The following is a 17,907-nucleotide window of genomic DNA, read 5'->3' as shown; positions in this document are numbered from 1 at the left end:
AAGCAAGAGAGAGTTACTGATAGTGTTGCATGTTCCATTGAAATAAATAGCATGCTCACAAAATAAGGCTGCATATGGGCAACCAGCCATTGCACAGATGTGGAGGGTAATCCTGTCTACACTGACTCCAAGAAGGGATGCTGCCTGTGTGTAGGTTGAAATAAAACAGTAAAATTCCCAACTGACCTCCGAGGTAGGTCATTATACTAATACAAGAGAACAAGTTGGCACCAACAATGATAAAATATGTAATAACAGTTTACAAAGGAGGGATGGAGGTAATTTACCTCCACTCGCTTGTGTTTCATTGAGTGGAGGTAAGTTACCACCCTTCCTCCTTTTTAAACTGTTTTTAGATATGTGGTTATTTTTTTTTTTAATAATCTTTATTTGTCAAAATTTTGAACAGTACAAAATCAAGTCAATCAGTATTATCAGTCTTGTTCAAAAACGCTTTTTTGATGGTGTGAAACCATATGTCTTTGCCATTAATACAGGAAAAAGCATATAAAATAAGCTTTCGTAGGCCAAAGCTATGTAGCGTATACAGTATCATATATCTTTATACTCACTTCCTGTAGGAGTGCATAAGCTTATGAAGATGACTGTTCTTACTAAACTTATAAATTATGTGTAAGATTATATAACAACATCAAATAAAAACTTTGAACCAATCAACACGACCACTTTGTTTCTTTACATACGCTTCTCATTATTCTCGTTTTCTTATCTTGATATTTCCTTGAAGCGTTTAACCTATTAATGTTATGTCGTCAACTACTAGATTATATTTCATAGTTCCTGGCGCAGTTATTATTGCCCCTCGCTCAATACCACTGCCCCAAATTCTTCCGATTCTCTAAATGTTGACCAGCAGTCCCATGTTTTTTTTAAATATCTCAGTTCTGTTTTGAGAAACATGAATTAAGTTTTCCATATAGTACACCAAATCCATTTCCCCAACCATCTCCTTCAAGTGAGGAGCTGAGGTGCTTTTCCATTTTCTAATTATAGTACATTTAGCCGCATTGAGGATATGCCTCACAATAGATTTTTTATATCTCCTGATTGACCAGTCATTATGGTGTAACAGGTAAGTCTCTGGTAGGAATGGGAACTCACCTTCCAGCAGATTGCTTATTAGTCTTTTGACTCCTTTCCAAAAATCCACCACCCTCGGGCAGCTCCACAGAATGTGTAAGAGTGTACCCCTACTACTCCCACATCTCCAGCATAAAGGACTGGCCTCTGGGTAGTATCTTTGAAGTTTAGAAGGTGTTAGGTACCAAAAGGTCAGTACTTTGTAGTTCATTTCTTGTATTCTCGCTGCTAGGGAGGTTTTGTGGGTGAAGATATAAATTTTCTTCCTTTGTGCGGTAGAGAAAGTAACCCCTAATGCTGATTCCCACTTGTCCATGAATAACATGGTTGGAGATGACTGATCAATCAGGAGGGCATAGATCACTGATAAGACCTTCCTCAATGGCTCTTTTCCTGTGCATAGATTCTCAAAGGTTGTTGCTGGTCTAGTCATATCTGGTTGGATTTTTAATCGTCTCAGGTAGTAGCGTATTTGGAATAGGTTCCACCAGCCTAAATTGAGCCTGGGATACCTCTCCTTCAGGTAGTCAAGGGAGGGCCACTCAGGGTGCTCCCTGAAGTGCGCGAGTGTCAGGCTTCTACCTTCGTCAGAGCGTCTAGATTGTGTCCCAATTATCGGGATATCAGGGTTTGTCACTAATGGCAGATGAGGGGATGGATGTGGTGATAGCTGTGTCAGGTGTCTAACCTTGTTGAGGCTTTTGAAGGTATTGATGCACAGCGGGGGGCAGGTCCACCTGTTTATATCTGAGGAAGTTATCCACAATAGGTCTGTCAGGGGAAATGCGGCTAGGTCCTGTTCCAGTTTGGTCCATTGTTTGCATTCTATATGTCTACTCCAGTCTACTGCTCTAGTAAGGACTGCTGCATGATAGTAAAAAGCCACATTAGGTACCGCCAGTCCTCCTGATAACTTATTGGAGTATAGTATATCTCTTTTCAGTCTGGGGGGCTTGTGTCTCCAGATGTATCTGTTGAACGTCAGCTGTACCTGTCGGAGAAATGAATTCGGTATAGGGATTGGTAGAGTCTGGAAAAGGTATAGCAACCTTGGCATTGCATTCATTTTTAATACTGCTATACGACCCAGCCAGGATAATTGTGGTAGGTCCCACCTTTTTAGATCCTCTGACAGGGCTCTCAGAATCGGAGGAAAGTTTAGTATGAAGACTTCACTCATGGTGTTTGAGATATTAGTGCCCAGGTATCTGATATATTTATTGTTCCATTTAAAGGAGAAAGAGCGCTCTAGTTGCCGTCTGACAGTTTCAGGAAGGCTTATATTAAAGGCTTCACACTTTTCTAGATTTATTTTAAAGAATGAGACCTCTGTAAATTTTTTAAACTCTTCTAATAGGTTGGGCAGCGTTGTGACTGGGTTTTTAATATAGAATAGCAGGTCATCTGCATACGCAGCTACTTTATGTTCCGTATCCCCGACTTTAATACCCATTATATCCCCATTTTTCCGGACATGGCAAAGGAACGGCTCTAGTGCCAAAGCGAAAATTAAAGGAGACAGAGGGCATACTTGCCTGGTGCCATTTCCTATATTTAGAGGGTCTGACAATGTCCCATTAACTTTGATACGTGCTGATGGTATAGTGTACAAGGCACTTATGGAAGATAACATTCTGGACCCCATGTTTGTTTGTAACAATACAGCCTTTATCCAGTCCCAACCCACCCGGTCAAATGCCTTTTCGGCGTCTGTGGACAGTATCATACTTTGAATACTACTTGACCGGATGTGTTGCACTAGATCCAGGGTTCTAATTGTGTTGTCTCGAGCCTCCCTGTTTGGTATGAAACCTACCTGGTCCCAGTGCACCAGGCGATTCATATGCGGGGCAATTCTGTTTGCCAAAAGTTTGGAGAAAATTTTTAGATCTAAATTTAGAAGCGAGATTGGCCTATAACTGCCGCATGTCGAAGGGTCTTTACTTGGTTTTAATATTACAGATATGTGTGACTCTAGGGACTGGGCCGGGAATTGTGATTCAGGTTTACCTTCGGCTAGTGCATTGTATAGTTTACAAAGATATGGTGTTAGGGTGTCTTTATATTTTTTGTAATATTCCACTGGGAATCCGTCGGGTCCCGGCGCTTTGCCTATTTTAATGCTAGCTATTACACTTTTAATTTCCTGTTCTGTAATAGGCGCTTCTAACTCTTTTATTGTGTCAATGTCTAGTTTCAGGAGATTCATATTTTTGAATTACTTGTATCAGGTTCTCCTTTCCAGACTTGCCCTCTGATCTTCCCAAATTGTATAATTTGGAGTAGAACCTCTGGAAGCTATTTGCAATAGAGCCGCTCCTTATATGCCTCTTTCCCTCTTGGTCTATGATCTGGGAGACATACGTTCTCTGCATTTGTTTTTTAAGTGCTTTTGCTAGCAGTTTCCCCGATTTATTCCCATTAATATAGTAGAGGTTCTGGCACCTTCGTGCTGCCTGTTTAGCATATTCTTGTAGAATTTTGTTAAGGTTTGTTCTGCGTTCGTTCAGATCTTTCAAAATCTCCGGAGAGAGAGAGTTTTTATGCTTAATTTCTAGCTTATGAATTTCTTCGATAAGCTGTTTGATCTTGGCATTTCTCTCTCTTTTGATTCTGGTGCCCATCTGGATTAGAAATCCTCTCAGAACACATTTGTGCGATTCCCATAGGATAGGAGGGGAGATGTTTTCTGTGTCATTGGTCTTGAAAAACGCATTCAGCTCTCTTTCAATTTCTCTGCTGTGTTCTGGTTCTTGCAGAGTCGAGACATTAAGTCTCCAAGTAAAGGGGCCATCTCTTTTAGCTCTACAATTAAGAGTGATGCTGACCGGGGCGTGATCAGAGTAAGAAATAATACCTATGTCTGCTCCAATGTGTTCTGAGAGGAGATTGTGAGAGATCAGGATGTAATCAATCCTGCTATTGGCCTGAAATACGTTTGAGAAAAATGAGTAGTCTCGAGACTCTGTGTGGGTAACTCTCCAAACATCCACCAACTGCCTCTCATACAGCAGCTTCTTGATTTTATTTATTTTTGCAAAGGGGATAGCGGATCTGCCTTGCGAGGTGTCCAATTTGGGGTCTAATGGGACGTTTAGGTCGCCTCCCAGAATGACACTTCCCTCAGCAAATGTGTCCAGTTCCCCCAAGAATTTCACCATAAACGACAGCTGGTCGGTGTTGGGAGCATACACAGAGCCCAAGGTGTAGTGACGTCGGGTGCGGCGTAGTTACAATGTAACAAAGTTGTTACATTGTAATAACTTTGTTACATTGTAACTGATAGAACATTTCCGAGGATATTGCGAGGGATCATTTATTTAAAGGGACAGGTAAGTATTAATGGTTAATTAAGAATATTAAAGGACTTTTTTCGTGGTTATGTTTTTTGTTCAATTAAAATACTTTTTCTAAGTGTCTGTGTGTTTATTTACTTTAACTCTTAAAGGAAATGGGTAAGGGGTACAAGTACCTCTATACTCATTTCTCCTGGGAGGGGGGGTGGGCATCTGGGGGACCCCTTTTTAAAGGGGACTCCCAGATTCCACCATGAACCTCCCCCCCAGGAAATCGCGGCCTCCACCTCCACTGCCCATCGGAGGTGGAGAAGAGCCCCTTGTCCTTGGATTGGACAAGGGCTCGGAGGGGGAGGGGAAAGCTTGGCTGCCCCTCCCCTTCCGAGACCCCCCAATCCATGGACCATGCGGGCTGGTATAGTCAGGGTGCGGAGCCCCACGCGGCCGGTGCTCCGCATTCTGGCTATCCCAGCCTGCATGGGGGACAAGGGGTTAAAGAGGTCTGGGAGGGGGGACCCCACGTCGTTTTTTTTTTATATTTCCCACACTCAGAACGAAGTAAGTAAAACTCTTCCCACTTGGGGGAATCTATGAAAATAATACACTATTGTTACCTGTGCAAAAAAAACTGACATTTTCCGCATTTAAAAGACATTTTCGCCCTTGAAACTTAAAAATCGATTTTCTCAAAAACTATAAGGTCTTTTTGAAAAAAAAATTTTCCTCTTATTCCCACTGATCCCCTTAATATACCCTGGGAATTTGGTGTTCCTAAACTTTAAGCAGGCTTTGCTATTCACCGTTAAAGTCGGCAGGTTTTTAAATGTTTACATTTTTCCTTTGAAACTTTAACATCGATTTTCTCAAAAACTATAAGGTCTTTTTGAAAAAAAAAATTTTCCTCTTATTCCTCCTGATCTCCTTAATATATTCTCCAAATTTGAGGCTCTTAGCATTTAAGGGGGCTTTGCTATTAACCCTTAAAGTCGGCGGCTTTTTTATATTATACGGAGCGTTACGGTTTAACGCGAAATTACGGTAGCGTTTAATGCGAAATTACGGCATGATACGACTGTAATGCGAAAATTATGCGAAAATTACGCTTACGTGAAATTTCGCGAAATCCTTCTTCATTACGATCATGTACTTACGGCCATAATCGTAATTACACTAATTACGCGAAATTTCGCGAAATCGTAATTAGGTCATTACGCTCATCTCTACTCCCACCCGATCTAGGATGCATAGAAGATGTGAGGGAGACTCAGGGCACAACACCTTGATCTATTGTGTATCATGTAACCTATATAATGCATGATAGCATACTACTGCTGAGATTAGCTATCTATATACAGTACACAAGCTTTTAGCAGTGCGATAGAAACCAGAAATATCATTAAAATGGCTTATGTTGTATATGCGTATGCACATCAAAAGATGTGCGCCGTCTTCCTCCTGTTGTAAGTGTTTCTTCACATCTAAGACTATGCAGATCAATAGGGCTTTCTTAAGAACTCCCTTTACGTGACCAACAATTCCCGTTCATGCTTAGATTTTCAAGATAAGTGTATCGCCATTAAGGGACAGTGTATGACATATCAGTGGACATATACTGGAGCATATTCCACCAGTTCACCTGTATCACCGTTGTCCAAGGCAGAAAGCAAAGGGAGGGGGGAAGCCCCAAAGACAAGATGTGCTGCATCTGAAAGAGCAGTGTCGTAGTTCAGGGAGGCAGCCATTGTTAGTGTCGTATGGGAGAAATATGCATTTACAGTACCTTATCGTGGTCATGTGGCTGAACAAATCATATCAACGGTCGCCCGCAACACTCCCCCGGTCACCTCATCTCTTTTGTTGTTTCTTGTTTCTTTGTGGAGGGCCCAGGATCAACTTCTCAGGCTGCCATTCCGGAACTTCTACTTGTGGTAGGCCTAGTACTTTAATCAGGTCTGGGAGCTTCGGCGGGGTTCTTCAGAGTGTGTATCTTGTCGTCCCCCAAGATGTTCAGTTGGAAGGGAAAGCCCCAGCGATATTTAAGGCCCTTCTCGTTGAGGGCTTTCAGAAGTGGCTGTAGTGCTCTTCTTTGGGCCAAGGTGCTCGGTGCGAGGTCTTGATATAGCTGGAGCTGAGTCCCCTCGTGTTCTATGGCGTCCATCTTCCGCGCGGCTTGCATGATCGCTTCCTTCACGCTGTAATGGTGTAGCCGGCAGATAATATCTCGTGGTGGTTCATTCGTTGCTGGCCTAGGGCACAGAGCTCTGTGTGCCCTATCAATTTTGATGACATGGTCGTCTGGTTGTTTTAGGATCATATTAAAGATCTTCACCAGGGTTTCTTCAATCTGCTGCGTCTCTATGGATTCAGGTAGGCCTCTTAGTCTGATATTACACCGCCGACTGCGGTTTTGCTGATCCTCAAGCCCCGCTCTGAGCAGCGAGTTGACCACTGCTTGTTGTTTATTGGTCTCCTTGAGCTTAGCGAGATCAGCTTTCACTGACGCCATTTCTGCCTCTAGGCCTCCCAGCCGCCCCTCATGTGCTTCCACCTCTGACTGCACTACTTGTAATTCTGCCCTGGATGCTGCCGTGATTCTGTCCGCAAGTTCGGATAGGTCGTCCTTAGTTGGCAGGTTGTGTAGGAAGTCCCGTATTTCATTAAGGGATCTGGTGGTTGCAGCGGCGGATTCTGAGGCCGCCGCCATTTGAGCAGTGCTGGGTGTAGCGTCCGCCATCTTTGCTGGAGTCTGTGTGGCCTCGTTCCGTTTTAGGTATTTTGTGACTCTCTGTTGCCCTGGAGAGGTCTCTGATTCTTGCGCTTTAGTCCCCTTCTTGTGCTTTGACCTTCCGCTCATAGTTTTAAGGCAGGCTGGATGCTGAGAGATGGTTCCTATAGCAATTTATGTGTGGGTGAATGAGGAGCTCTGGAGAAACACGTCTTTACGCCGCCATGGTTGGCTTCGCCCCCCAGATATGTGATTATTTTTATTGTTTCCTGGTTTTACTATTTCAGCAGACTGGGCTGCTAGATCTGAGGTCGATTTAATTTGGGAGGACTTTTGGGGACAAAAGTATCTTTCTGCATTTATCTTGTTTTTGGATTTGTGGGAAGAACCAGTGCATTTTCCTCCCCTGAAATAGTAAAATCACCGAGTACAGACTTTCTTTTCTCTCCCTATTCAGATGCTGTCCAGTTGATGGTGCTGTCAATTGGAGTCGCTTATTTCTTGATGGGCAGCAGTTATGAAAAAAATAACTTTTTTATCACTGTTTTTTAATTTCACTTTAAACTATTTGTGAAAATGGGTAAGGGGTACATCCACACCCCCTTCATCTTCGAAAGTAACCAGAATCCACTGTGAGGGTGAAGTCCTTATATAATGACAGTGGCCTCATTAACCTTAGGAAATCTCTCCATGCACACAGACTTTCAATAGTCTCCAGGGCTGGATTTCTGGCAAGGCCACATAGGCCATGGCCTAGGGCACCAGAAGTTTAAGGGCGGCTCAGTGAGGGGCAGGAAAGCTGTTCTATGCAGTCATCCCTATCTACAAGAACAGCTTTAACCTTTGAACTCTCTGTCCTGTACTTGTGCGATCCCTGCAAGACCTGTAAGCTCTATTCTGCAGGTATACATCAGTCTAACTCTCATGGTGATGCAATGGGTCCATCATTAATGAGATGGCAAGCATAACATAAAATTTCAGAACATAACGTCTAATCTTTACACGTATTACTAAAATAGCTATTTTCTGTGACACCAATGATGGAAAGTAAGGCGAATTCTCATTGGGGCACACAGAGATAACAACCATACAGATGGTATAGTTGGCCTTGGGCGGTAAAAAGTACAAATCCGGCCCTGATAGTCTCACAATATCTTTTGAAAATCTATGGGCTGTCTTAGTGATCTTTGAAATTAGCTAATTACGATTGTGCAAAATTTCATGTAATTTTTTGTAGTTACGCCCATACATAATTATGAATCGTAAATTGAATTGATTTTAAGTAATCATTCATAATTTTGCATAATGTTCATGTAATTTTGTGCCAAATTTAGTGGCCAAAGCCCTCATAGATGGTTAAAGTCAAATCATTTTTCAAAAACACTTTGTAGTTTTGAGAAAATCTTTTTCAAACATGGAAAGGAAAAATGGTTTTTAAGCTGTCATTTTTCTGAGTTTAAAAACCATTTTTCCTTTGCATTTTTAAAAATCAATCTTCTTAACCATTTAAGCGTGCCCGCGCAATCGTGCGCACACCAGCGCACTCCCGTGCCACACCCGTTAGCCCGGAGATCAATGAATGGGAACATAGTTCCCATTAATTGATCTAAGTCCCTGGTAGAAAGACCGACGGCTTCTCATCAGAAGCCATAGTCTTTCTGAAAAAAAAAAATCACGTCCTCCTTATACTTCCTGTAAGCGAGCGTGCTCACATACAGGATGGGAATAAAAAAAAAAATGTGAATATGTGAAGAAACTTTGACATTTACAAAGAACAGTTTTCACTGTGGGCATTACTATGGAGGACTGCGTCCGGCACTTCCGGCATACAGAAACAGTCCTCACTGGCTGTAATCCTATGACTGAAGTGTCTTCAGAATGATAGAAAGCAGAAATGTAGCATCAAATAGTGTGTAAATAACTAATCAGCTGTTCCTGTGGCTCTCTGCCTCATGCAGTTCTAAAGTAAACAGATTGCAGCCAGGAAGAGCTCATTATGAATGGTGGGAGGTGAGTATGCAAGTACAGGAATAAAGTACAGGTCCTTCTCTTCAGATCCTTTCTCTGTAGCTGAAAAAATCTCTCAGCTGTTCTCATATGATCTGTGAGAAAGCGGTGTGTGTGAACAGGGCAGAAACATACAGTAAATCATTCCTCTGTGAATAGTGACAGAGAAGTGGCACCTATCTACATGGTACAGCTCTGGCTACGATGCTGACTTTGTTATAAAAAGCTGATACTCAAGGTATTTCTTTCACACAGGCTGTGATCAGAGACTTCTGAAAAGCTTTCTATTGTTACTGGCCAAAAGCTCTATAGGTATGTGAGGTTTACAGAAATGACAGTTTCTTTGATAGTTAGTTCCTCTTTAAAAACTGCAACAATTATTTTTTTCACTTCTACCCACTATTTTCCTTAACATATGTAGCAATTTTGGTGACAATAAAATGTATGGGGGACTTTGCTATTAAATCGGACCTGAACGCATACTTCCTCTCTGCTCTAAAAGATAAGAGCATTTCTTTGTTACAGCTGATACAAATACTGCTGTAAATCTGCACTGTATCTACTTCCTGTTTTCATGGAAGCAGACATAGGGTTCATATCCTGTGTTTACCAATTAGCTCTCTGCCTTGGCAGTCACCTGACACAGCTAAAGGATCAAATTACAACTTGTGCTTAGTCACAGATGAGGGGAAATTAGACATGCTAAATGCTCTAAATACATACAGGGTGCATTTCTATATGCTTTCCTTCTGTCCTGTGCAAGAGTTCAGATCTACTTTAACCGCTAAAGTTGGCACTTAAAGTGAACTTCCGGACTAAAAATCTACTCAGCAGAACTGAAAAGGCTTGGTGTTTCTTTAACAGTTTCACAGCATCAGAACTTTGTTTTTCTTACCAAAGCATCATTTTTAGCTGCATGTTTAGCTAAGCTCCACCCCATCAAAGGAAACAGACCGGGCTTTTTTTCCCTGATGCTGTGCAAAGCATGATGGGATTCCCTATGTTATTATTCATGTTGCCTGGCAACTGGTAGGGGTGATCAGCACACAGGACAGTTGGAACTGTGTCTCATGCTCCCTGTCACCTCCTTTCAACCAAAAAGATGGCTGCCCTTATGAAATCAAACATTTGCCTGTTCTTTTAAAACAGTGTGGGTAAGAGATTATATTACCTATCTATTTTAATTAACATAACTAATGTAACTTAATGACAGTATGTTTGTTTAGGCTGAAGTTCCTCTTTAATTACACAAAAATAATGTGAAAGTTACTCGAAATTACAAATTATTACAATTACAGGCTAAATTAATTACAATTTTCCCCAAATTTTGCATTACGATTTCACATCATAATTGTGAATTTCAATGCGAAATTACAACTATGCAAAATTTGTGCTCATCACTAGTTAATCTACCGCTGCTCCCCAGCCACATCTTATCAACTAAAATTTGCCTTCTTCTCCAATTGTCATTTTAATAAATTTTTACTGCAAAACAATCATAGTTATGATTGATGCAGCAAGTAGTGCCTTAGATTTCTGGCAGATTCGATCAGAGTGAACTAACCCGTTGTGGATAATTGATGTATGGCCTACATTATAAGCGGTGTGCAAAATGTAATAATCAACATTCACCTTCATCGATCAGAGAGTAGTAAAATGAAATCCAATAGGTTGCAGTTATGTTCATTGCACTTAATTAACCTCTGTCCTATGAAACAAAAAGCCTCTGCACTTAAGAAAACTTGCCAAAGCATTATAAAAGGAAGGTAATATTTGGTTCCATACCGTGGTTTCTGAATAGTATTGTGAGCAGCTCCACATTTCCTCTGTTGCTGAATACATCACTGTGATCTACCAGCGCTTCCTTTACTGCGTCATATCCAACCAGTATCACTGAACGGTTGCTAAACATGTAGAAGGTGTAGACTGTCCCGTAGGTCTCACTCATCTGTATAGAAAAGGACAGAGTTTAAAGAGGAACTGTAGCAAAAATATAATTTTATTTTTACAATATTCACTTATAAATTATGTAGTCACTGTGCACCCGTTGTGAAATGTATTACAGGTGGAGACATCTTTAGTTCTGCCCGGTGTTCTGTACAGAATATTTGTTTCTAAGAGTTCTAAGTACAGAGGGAGACACTGCTTGCTTGGCAGTTGGAAAAAGCTGTTACAATGAAACAGGGTTCACAGACAGCAAACTGTCAGGACCATGGTCATGACATCACATGGTAGGAGGGGTTTCACCACAATATTAGCCAGTGCCAGTGGCAGTGAGTTCGGGGAGGACACAGGAAGCCTCCGGATCATCCAGAGGCTTCCCTTTTCGTAGGTAACTATCTATTATTTGTTTTTTCAAGTCAGCTTGGGTTTGCTCTAAAGCAATCCTGAAGTGAAAATAAACTTGTTAGATAATGAATTGCATGTGCAGTACAGCTAAGAAATAAAACATTAGCAGCAAGGAAAAGAGTCTTATATTGTTTCCAGTACAGGAAGAGTTACAAAAAAAACTTAAGTTATTTATGCAAAAGAGCTTCTCTGAGCTATTCAACACACTGTTTTCTGAAGCAGTTGAACAGCCAAGAAACAATGAGAGAGCTTCAGATAAGCTTTTACTGCAGAAAAGTTTAAAGGGTCATTATTTCTTCTTTGTGTTATAGTTTAAAATAAAGAGTGTGGTTTTAAAACTCCATGGGGCTGATTCATGAAGCTGCACTATTACAGCAACGCGAGCTACATGAAAGCACCGCAAGCTAAACACAGGAAGGCACACTATGTGCTCTCGTGCAGCGTAACCTGCCTTCCTTAATTATACAGCCTGTTTACTAGGTAACGCGCGCTCCTGGGTCCTGTGAGGTATCGCGACCGCAATACTGGATTAGAACAGCTTAATTAACATAGTAGCGGCTTTTCTAGTCCAGTATCACGGTTGCAATGCTTCACAGAACCCAGGAGCGTGCGTTACCTAGTAAACAGGGCGTGTGATTAAGGAAGGCCCGCTACGCTGCACGACTGCACATAGCGTGCCTCACTGTATATAGCTGGTGGTGCTTTCATGTTGCTCAGCTTTATGAATCAGCCCTCAAATGTGACAGAATGATGCAATGCTACAAAAAAAAAGCTATATAACTGAAACTAAAACTGAGACTTTTTCCTTTGCCACCAATGTTCTATTCATTATCTGTACTAGTACACATACAATTCATTATAATATATATGTTATTTTATATATAAAACAAATCACTACAGGTTTGCTTTAAAGGAATCATCAGCCAAAGTATAAAAAAAGCTGATTTACTTAACTGGGGCTTTCTCCAGCTTCTTGCAGCTGACTGTCCCACGCTGACAGCTCCACTCTCCGCTGCTGGCCCGGGGTTCCCGCACGATGCAGAGGACGACCTTGAGGTCGTCCATACTGAACCTGCGTGAAGCGCCGCTGTCAGTCAAGCCCACGTTGTACTTAGTGTACTGCGCAGTAGTTCTGCGTCTGCGCAGTAAGCCGCAGACAACGTGGCCTTGAATGACAGCAAGACATCGTACGGGGACCCTGGGTCGGCGGCGAAGTGTGGAGCTGCGGCGTGGGACATGTCAGCTGCAAGGGGCTGGAAAGAGCACCAGGTAAGTAAATCAGCTTTTTTATACTTTGGCTGATGGTTCGGGCAGGAAAGAGGAGGAAATGGGGGTGGGCAGTGCACTGAGTGGATGGAACGTCACAGCAAGCCTGCCTCTTCCTGCCTGGAAATTTAACTTTAACCAAAATGAAGAGAGGAGCAGACAATGGACAGAGGTATGTGGACCCAGCATGAACTTACATCTGTGCTTACCTTTGGCAGCTTTGCCTAGAGTCAGTTATACTTGTGTATACTAATGCTGTCCATGAAAGAAAAGTGCCAGAATGCAGAGTGCATCACGGCTTGCTATATTTGGACCTGCATAGCCACAGAACAGTCAGAATGCCTAAGCTGAGCTCTGGTAGGCGCCAAAATAACCCTCACTGGGCATGTGAGCATCAGAACAGGGTCACATGGCATTGAAAAGGTGACCCAGTTTTATTACATATACACCTGGCCCACAAATTTTCCAGATCTCAGTCCAATCTTGCAGCTGTGGAATTAGCTGGAAAAAATTCATATGCATGAATATGCAACTTACAGGACTTAGAAAACAGTGGGCTCTATTCACAAAACCATGTGCAGTAACTCTTTTTTTGGATGAAAAATTACCTCCAGTGATAACTCACTAAAAATAGTGAAAAAAGTGAGTATTCACTAAAAATGTACCAAGTGTGATAAATGTTTGATAAAAGTGCGGTAAAACATGTGATAAAACAGGTGCTGAAACAGGTGATAAAACTGTCAGTAATATGTACGGAAATAAAGCTTTTTTGACCATTGTAGGGCAGCACATATACTTGCCACCCATTACACAGAGACGACCCAGGGAAGACTGTCACATTTAAAGTGGGACCTCAACTCTTGCACAGGACAGACAGAAAACATATAGAAATGCACCCTGTATGTATATAATTTAGCCTGTCTAATTCCCCCTCATCTGTGAATAATCACAACTGTAATTTTAGCTCTCAGCTGTGCCAGCTGGCTGCCTCAGCAGAGCAGCTAATGTGTAAACACAGGATGTTAACCCTATGTCTGCTTCCATGAAAGCAGGAAGTACATACACTGGAGATTTTTTGCTGGATTTGTATCCGCTGTAACAAAGAAATGTTTTTCTTTAAAGGTACTTATGCTGTTGCTTATCTTTTAGACCAGAGAAGAATTTCCTCCTCAGCATCTATTAAAACATCTAAAAGATTATACAAGGTCTGAAAGTGCGCCACACTTGTCTTTTCTGCCTTCTATGTAAAATTGACATAAACTCGAGCAAACGAAGCTCAAAAGGCTCCATCCTGAAGGCCAAAAGCAGAGAAGTGATAATTATCACCTACCATTTGTAGGTGATAAAAAAAATCCTTAATTAACACCAACTGTTCAATTGAGAATCTCAAATTGGAGATACATTTGAAGGTAATTACCACACTTTTACCTCACTTTTACCGCATGAGGTAAAAAAAATTGTGAATTTGAAAATGGAGATATTTTGGTCGGTGTTTATCACTACCTAATTTAACTCATGCGGTAACTCATTGAGAATAGAGCCCAAACCTGCCAAGGACAACCGCAGTGTCAGAGGTGCAAGAAGTAGATGGGGAGCAGTTTGTTAATGATTACTGCCATTCAAAGCTTCTATACAAGTGATTATCAGTGTTGATCGGATACCTCATTATCCTATTCGAGTTTGGTCGAAATCGGATAGTAAACTATCCGAATTCACTCGAAGTTCGATATTCGAGTTAATCGAATACCCGATTCGAACTCGGATATCCGACGTCACTATCCGAGTCTGTATTCGAGTAAAATATTCGAGCTGGCCTTAAATAGCTTTTAAAACTTGTATTGGAGGTCAATGACGCATGAAACCACCTTTTTTATGAAGAAAAACATCAAGTGATTATGTGGTGATGTAGTAGTTATAAAAAGGGTATCAAAAATAGTAAATTAACTTCATGAAAAGTGTTTGCATGAGAAGGTGTGTCCAAAATGGTTGTAAGTTGGAAGTCTTCATTTACGTCGTCTTCATCTTCTTCTTCTATATCTTCTTTTTCTTCTATATCTTCTTCTTTTTCTTCTTCTTCTTCTTCTATATCTTCTTCTACTCGAATCTTCTTCATCTTCTACTTCTTGTATCTTCTTCAATTATCTTTTTCTTCTTCTATATCTTCTTCTTCTTCTTCTATATCTTCTTCGTCTTCTTCTTCTTCTATATCTTCTTCTTCTTCGTCTTCTTCTATATCTTCTTCTTCTTCTTCTATATCTTCTTCTTCTTCTATATCTTCTTCTTCTCCTTCTCCTTCTCCTTCTCCTTCTCCTTCTTCTTCTCCTTCTTCTTCTATATCTTCTTCATCTTCTTTATCTTCTTTTCTATATCTTCTTCTTCTTTTTTCTTCTTCTTCTTCTTCTCTATCATTATATTATGTGTCTTGGTTTTCCTTTCTTTTGTAATATTTTTTTTTACTTCATTTGTGGAAATATTTTATTTTAATAACACCATAGTTATATTTGTGTTGATGGCATAATAGGTAGTGGCACATTGCAACCTACAGCACCTTTTTCTGTGTACCCTGGCGGTGGTAAAACACAGACATCAGCAGGAGGAGGAAGTAGTCGCAGCTATTGTAGTGTGGTAATAGCTGGTAGGAGAGTGGGCGGCAGCAGAAAATAGTTCTTCTTCTGTTCTCCCTGGCAGTGGTAGCAGCACACAGACAGCAGAAGCTCAATGCAGCTACAGGAGGAGGAGTAGTGTGTGTCAGGCAGTGTGATGTGACTGACATAATAGGCCCTGTTTCCTAGCGGTGGTACCAGTGCCGTAAATAAACATCATGAGGTTCCAGACAGTGGTCGTGAAGCCCACATTGTGTCCAATACACAATTGGGACAGCACAGTTTTCAACCCGGACACCTCTAAAATAATAAAAAAAAATTCAAAATAATGCAGCTATTTTTGAGCGCAAATAGCTGGTGGCGCATGAGCAGCAGCACCTTGTAATGTGTTCCCTGGCAGTGGAGACACAGACAGCAGGAGGAAATACAACAGCAGGCAGCGTGAGGAGGATGAGTGTGTGGCAGTGGCAGCAGGCAGGCGGGCAGCGAGACATATCTGGTGGCGCATGGGCAGCAGCACCTTGTAATGTGTTCCCTGGCAGTGGAAACATACAGACAGCAGGAGGAAATACAGCAGCAGGCAGCGTGAGGAGGATGAGTGTGTGGCAGACTGGCAGCAGGCAGCAGGAGGGCAGGCAGCGAGACATAATAGGCCCTGGCTCCTAGTGGTGGTACCAGCGCCGTAAATAAACATCATGATGTTCCAGACAGCGGTCGTGAAGCCCACATTGTGTCCAATACACAATTGGGACAGCACAGTTTTCAACCCGGACACCTCTAAAATAATTTTTTTTTTTTTCAAAATAATGCAGCTATTTTTGAGCGTAAATAGCTGGTGGCGCATGGGCAGCAGCACCTTGTAATGTTTTCCCTGGCAGTGGAGACACAGACAGCAGGAGGAAATACAACAGCAGGCAGTGTGAGGAGGATGAGTGTGTGGCAGTGGCAGCAGGCAGCGAGACATAGCTGGTGGCGCATGGGCAGCAGCACCTTGTAATGTGTTCCCTGGCAGTGGAAACATACAGACAGCAGGAGGAAATACAGCAGCAGGCAGCGTGAGGAGGATGAGTGTGTGGCAGACTGGCAGCAGGCGGGCAGGCAGCGAGACATAATAGGCCCTGGTTCCTAGCGGTGGTACCAGGGCCGTAAAGAAACACCATGAGGTTCCAGACAGCGGTCGTGAAGCCCACATTGTGTCCAATACACAATTGGGACAGCACAGTTTTCAACCCGGACACCTCTAAAATAATTCTTTTTTTTTCCAAAATAATGCAGCTATTTTTGAGCGTAAATAGCTGGTGGCGCATGGGCAGCAGCACCTTGTAATGTGTTCCCTGGCAGTAGAGACACAGACAGCAGGAAGAAATACAACAGCAGGCAGCGTGAGGAGGATGAGTGTGTGGCAGTGGCAGCAGGCAGGCGGGCAGCGAGACATAGCTGGTGGCGCATGGGCAGCAGCACCTTGTAATGTGTTCCCTGGCAGTGGAAACATACAGACAGCAGGAGGAAATACAGCAGCAGGCAGCGTGAGGAGGATGAGTGTGTGGCAGACTGGCAGCAGGCAGCAGGAGGGCAGGCAGCGAGACATAATAGGCCCTGGTTCCTAGCGGTGCTACCAGGGCCGTAAATGAACACCATGAGGTTCCAGACAGCGGTCGTGAAGCCCACATTGTGTCCAATACACAATTGGGACAGCACAGTTTTCAACCCGGACATCTCTAAAATAATAACACAAAATTATTACCTTTTTTTCAGAAATGCAGCTATTTTTGAGCGTAAATAGCTGGTGGCGCATGGGCAGCAGCACCTTTTAATGTGTTCCCTGGCAGTGAAGACACAGACAGCAGGAAGAAATACAGCAGCAGCAGCAGGTGTAATGTGTGTGTGCCACTTCATGTCCCCCTCTCGCTGACAACAGGGGCCAGGAATTTGCCTTCCACAGACTTGTGGGACAGACGAGATCGCTTCTCAGTGACGACTCCACCGGCTGCACTGAAGCAACGCTCTGAAAGTACGCTGGAAGGGGGGCAGGAGAGCACTTCCAGGGCGTACTGCACAAGCTCGCTCCAGATCGGCAGGTGCTTGACCCAATACTCCATGGGATCAACAGGGGCAACGCTGTCAAGCCCGCTGAAGGACCCCATGTAGTCAGCCACCATGCGGGTCAAGCGCTGTCTGTGACTGGAGAAGGATGCTGCTGCAGGCACCTCCTCTCTAGTCTCTGGCAGCTCTACACTCATGTAGAGCTCGTTGGTCAGAGACAGCAGGTCTGTGGTGCGCGTGCGCTTGCTGCTGGTGGATGCAGGCACCTGCTGCTGCCTCTGTGCTGGCTGGACAGTGGGGGTGGATGGCTGAGGGAAGGCTTCCTCCAAGCGCTCAACAAGGGACAGCTGAAAATCCCTCATTTGTTGCGCACAGTCTCCTCCTGCAGGCAGGAACTGGCTGAGTTTCCCCTTCAGACGTGGGTCCAGCATCATGCAGATCCAGATGTCCTCCCTCTGCTTCATCTGGATGACCCTTGGGTCCTTGCGCAGGCACCTCAGCATGTGCGCTGCCATTG

At 42.9% G+C, this 17,907-nt stretch overlaps 1 protein-coding gene across 1 annotated transcript in view; it reads right to left on the bottom strand.

Moving 5' to 3' along the window:
• LOC137528915 (cytochrome P450 2C8-like) overlaps positions 1-17,907 on the bottom strand; it is a 61,854-nt gene that overhangs the window by 27,408 nt on the left and 16,539 nt on the right. Inside the window, exon 2 of the mRNA XM_068250677.1 lies at positions 10,915-11,077. Within this exon, the coding sequence (XP_068106778.1) occupies positions 10,915-11,077 (163 nt within the window). The remainder of the gene's footprint in view (positions 1-10,914; positions 11,078-17,907) is intronic.

This window comes from Hyperolius riggenbachi, chromosome 8 (assembly GCF_040937935.1).
Source record: "Hyperolius riggenbachi isolate aHypRig1 chromosome 8, aHypRig1.pri, whole genome shotgun sequence".
Taxonomy (NCBI): domain Eukaryota; kingdom Metazoa; phylum Chordata; class Amphibia; order Anura; family Hyperoliidae; genus Hyperolius; species Hyperolius riggenbachi.
The sequence above is the reverse complement of the archived record's forward strand: the minus strand, read 5'-3'. Positions and strand labels throughout refer to the sequence as shown.